Source organism: Chrysochloris asiatica, unplaced genomic scaffold (assembly GCF_000296735.1).
Source record: "Chrysochloris asiatica unplaced genomic scaffold, ChrAsi1.0 scaffold00080, whole genome shotgun sequence".
Taxonomy (NCBI): Eukaryota; Metazoa; Chordata; class Mammalia; order Afrosoricida; family Chrysochloridae; genus Chrysochloris; species Chrysochloris asiatica.
The window spans coordinates 1,394,109-1,398,643 of NW_006408598.1; the positions used below are offsets into that span (position 1 = coordinate 1,394,109).

Consider the following 4,535-nt stretch of genomic DNA (forward strand, 5'->3'; position numbering starts at 1 on the left):
CATTTTACTTAGTTGCTGTTAACAGGTAAATGAAAGGGAAGATAACTCACCAAAGATCCTTGAAGAAGCCTGCAAAAGCAAAGTATTACAGAACAGGAGAGAACTGAGAGCTTTAGGCGTTTCGAGGTGCAAGATGTTCCTGTGGGGTTGGGAAACCATTCAGGAAACCTTTTCTGTAGATGTTTGTGACCACAGGACACAAATAAGGGCAATATTTTTATATGGATGGTGGAGGCATTTGCACTGAAGGAAATACAAGTGAGGCTGACTTAGAACAGCTGAAATTCTAGTACAGCTATTACTCTACAGAGAGGCTGGTGTTTGGAGAGAAGAAAGGAAGAGATCTGCTTTCGCTGAGATTTAGGTTATACACAGAAAAAATGAATACCTACCAGATTTGAAACATTTGGTTCATTGATTGAGTAAGTACTTTTCCCCCACAGAATTAATTTGCCCTTTTCTGATTTCTTTATTTTTTATATCTCTTTTACTCACTACTCATCTGTCAGTTTGTCATACTGTGGTGGCTTGTGTTTTGCTGTGATTCTGGAAGCTATGCCATGGGAATTTTAAATAACAGCTGGGTCAGCCACAGTGGACAGGTTTCAGATGAGCTTCCTGGAAAAAAAAACAAACAGATTAGGAAGAAGGAGAGACGGACTACTTCTGAATATTTAGTCACTGAGCAACTTATGAATATCAGTGGAACACTGTCATTACCAGAATATTGAATACTGAAACATGATGAAGAGCACCAGAATATGTTCAGTTGAGTGATGGAAGGAAGATGAACTCAGGTTGGAAAGTGCTGAAAATACAACTGGGGAAGAGCTGCCTCCTCAAAATAGAGTTGACTGTGATGATGTGAATGGAGTAAAGCTTTTGGGGCCTTCATTTGCTCATGGGGCACAAGTCAAAATCAAGAGAAACAGCTTTAAATATACATTAATGATAGAAACATGGAATGTACAAAGTTCGAATCTAGGAAAATTGGAAATTGTCAAAAATGAAGTGGAACACATACACATCGATATCCTAGGCTTTAGTGAGCTGAAATGGACTGGTATTGGCCATTTTAATGTACTGGTATTGGCCATCGTTTACTATGCCAGGAATAGCATATTGAAGAGGGATGGAGTCGCATGGAGATGAAAGAGAAAAGAGGAAGGGCTGGTTGGTCTGAAGTGTGGTGAGACCTGGGGACTTGTGAGCACATGGACAAGGGCGTAGCTACAGAAGGCTAGAGCTGAAAGCAAAGTGTCCAACAAATATGAAGTGAGGAGAGATGCACAAGAATGCCCAAACTTATAGATAGATCTGTTCATCCTAGCTTAGATGGCTTAATCATTAGAACTCGACTAGAGAAAGATAGTGTAATACTTAATGGATGTAGTGTCTCAAAATACCTATTGAGAGGGAACATCAAGTGTCAATCGTATCCCCTCTGTATATAAGATTGATAGTGACAGGCAACTTAGATATTGGCTGTAAAGGCACAAAGGCTTGCAAGTTTTCAAGAGGGAGTTTAATTTCAGAGTGTGCGGGGGAAGGTAGAATCCCCACTTAATAGTTTTCATCTTGTCTAGATGGGTCTCGTGAAAGGCAATGGGGTTAAGATTCTTATCATTGAATATTGAATAATGTTATCACGACTAACTCTGACTGTCACAACTGTAAAGGTAGAAATTTTGTAACAAAAAGGGGAGAGTAGTTCATCTTACAAACCCGGAATGGAGGACTCTAGGACCATTAAGGGAGAAGAGCACAAGCAGAATGTTGGACCCTATTCAGAGAAGGAGCAACACAAGAGATGGAGGCAGAGATGGTGACATGGAAAGAGAGAATAGCTGAAGACTGTAGACTCAAGGAAAGGGAAAGGCTATGTGTTGGCGGCCAGGAGACAATCTTGCAGAATGTGCTCTTTGGTTCTTTAAATGATTTTATTTTCCTGAGTGTTTTTGTGTACAACCCCCCCCCCCAAATAAACAACAATAACAAAAAATAACAGAGGATGTAGAAGTAAATACTGTTGAATGATGATGCACAAAGGAGATTGTAATCATTGCAATCAAACAATGAGTGTAAAACTGTTGTTCTCCCATGTAAACTATCACTCAATTCACAATAAAAACTATATATATAAAAAAAGAACATGTCAAGATCTATCTTGAAGTACAATGCCGTCTGTGATAGGATAATATTCACATGACTACAAGGAAGATCAGTTAATACCATTATTACTCAAATTTGTGCACTAACCACTAAGGTCAGTGATGATGAAATTGAACAATTCTACCAACTTCTTCAGTCTGAAATTGATCAAAGATGCAATCAAGATATAATTACTGATGATTGGGATTAAAAGGTTGGAAACAAATAGGAAGGATTAGCAGTTGGAATACATGGCATTGGTGATAGAAACAATGCTGGAGATAACATGATAGAATTTTGCAAGACCAATGACAACTTCATTGCAAATACCTTTTTAAAACAATATAAAAGACAACTACACACATGGACTTCACCAGGTGGAATACACAGAAATCAAATTGACTGCATCTTTAGACAGATGATAGAAAAGCTCCATATCATCAGCATAAACATGACCGGGGTAAACTGTGTAATAGACTGTCAGTTACTCATATGCAATTTCATGCTAAATCTGAAGAAAACTAACGCAAGTCCACGAGAACCAAAATGTGACATTGAATATATCTCACCTGAATTTAGAGATCATCTGAAGAATAGATTTGATGCATTAGACACTAAAGACCTAAAGACCAAAGAGAAGAATTGTGGGATAATACCAAGAACAACATACATGAAGAAAGCAAACGGTCATTAAGAAGACAAGAAAGGAGGAAAAGACCAAAATGGATATCAGAAGAGACTCTGAAACTTGCTCTCCAGTGTAGAGATGTTAAAGCAAATGGAAGAAGTGAGGAGGTACAAGAGTTGAACAGAAAATTTCAAATGTAAGTTTGAGAAGACAGAGTCAAATATTAAAACAAAATGTACAAAGACCTGAAGTTAGAAAAACAAAAGGGAAGAATACTCTCAGCATTTCTCAAGCTGAAAAAACTGAAGAAGAAATTCAAGCCTCAACTTGCAATATTTGAAAATTCTATGGGCAAAATATTGAATGATGCAGAAAGCATCAAAAGAAGATGGAAGAAATACACAGAGTCACTGTACCAAAAAGAAGTGGTTGATGTCCAACCATTTCACCAGGTAGCATATGATCACTAGTCAATGATACTGATGGAAGAATTCCAAGGTGCATTGAAGGCATTGGCATAGAACAAAGCACCTGGAATTGATGGAATACAAATTTAAATCTTTCAACAAATGATGCAGCACTGTAGTCATTTACTTATTTATCCCAAGAAATTTGGAAGACAACTAACTACCTGACCAACTAACTGGAAGCAATCCGTGTTTGTGCCCATTTCAAACAGGTGACCCTACGGAATGCAGAGATCATCAGACAATTATCATTAATATTGCAAGCAAGTAAAATTTCGATAAAGATAATATAAAAATGGCTGCAACCATACATTGAGAGAGAACTTTCAGATTTTCAAGCCAGATTCAGAAGAGGAAATGGAAAGAGGAGTATCATTGCTGACGTCAGATAGATCTTGGCAGGAAGCAGAGAATACCAGAAAGATGTTTACCTGCGTTATATTGGCTATGCAAAAGCTTTTGATTGAGAGGGTCATGACAAGCTATGGATAGCATTGCAGAGAATGAGTATTATGGAACTCTTAATTAGGCTCATGAGGCACGTGTACATAGACAGTTGTTTGAACAGAACAAGGGAACATCAAATGGTTCAAAATTAGGAAAAGTTTGCATTCTTTCACCATGCTTATTCAATCTGTGTGCTGATTAAATAACCCAAGAAGCTGGGTTATATGAAGAAAAACATGGCATGAGAATTGCAGGAAGACTCATTAACAACCTGTGATACGCAGATCATATAACTTTGCTTGTGGAATATGAAGACTTAAAATACTTATTGATGAAAACAAACAAACAAACAAAAGTCCTCACAAGTGGACCAATAAACAGCATCCATTCAAATGGAGAAAAGATTGAAGTTGTCAAAAGACTTCATTTTGCTCAGATTAACCATCAACACTCATGAATTTAACAGTCAAGAAATCAAATGTCACATTGCGTTGCTGCACAAGACCTCTTTAATGTGTTGAGCAAAAATGTCAGTTTGAGGGACTACAGTGTGTCTGATCCAAGCCATGGTATTTTCAGTAACCTCATATGCATATGAAAGTTGGGCAGTGAATAAGGAAGTTCATAGAAAAATTGATGCATTTGAGTTTTTGTGTTGGAGGAGAATATTAAAAGGACTGCTGAAAGAACAAACCAATCTGTGTTAGAACAAGTACAGCCAGAATGCTTCTTGGAAGCCAGGATGGCCAGGCTCCATCTCTCATACTTTAGACACATTATCTGGAGGGACTAGTCACTGGAGAAGGACATCATGTTTGGTAAAGTGGAGGGCTGGAGAAAAA

General features: G+C 37.8%; 1 protein-coding gene across 1 annotated transcript in view; it reads left to right on the plus strand.

Annotated features, from left to right (window-relative positions):
• The window catches only part of TASP1 (taspase, threonine aspartase, 1), a 476,835-nt gene that overhangs the window by 150,047 nt on the left and 322,253 nt on the right, over positions 1-4,535 (plus strand). Inside the window, exons 8-9 of the mRNA XM_006865621.1 lie at positions 1,224-1,275; positions 3,586-3,615. Of these exons, the coding sequence (XP_006865683.1) occupies positions 1,224-1,275; positions 3,586-3,615 (82 nt within the window). The remainder of the gene's footprint in view (positions 1-1,223; positions 1,276-3,585; positions 3,616-4,535) is intronic.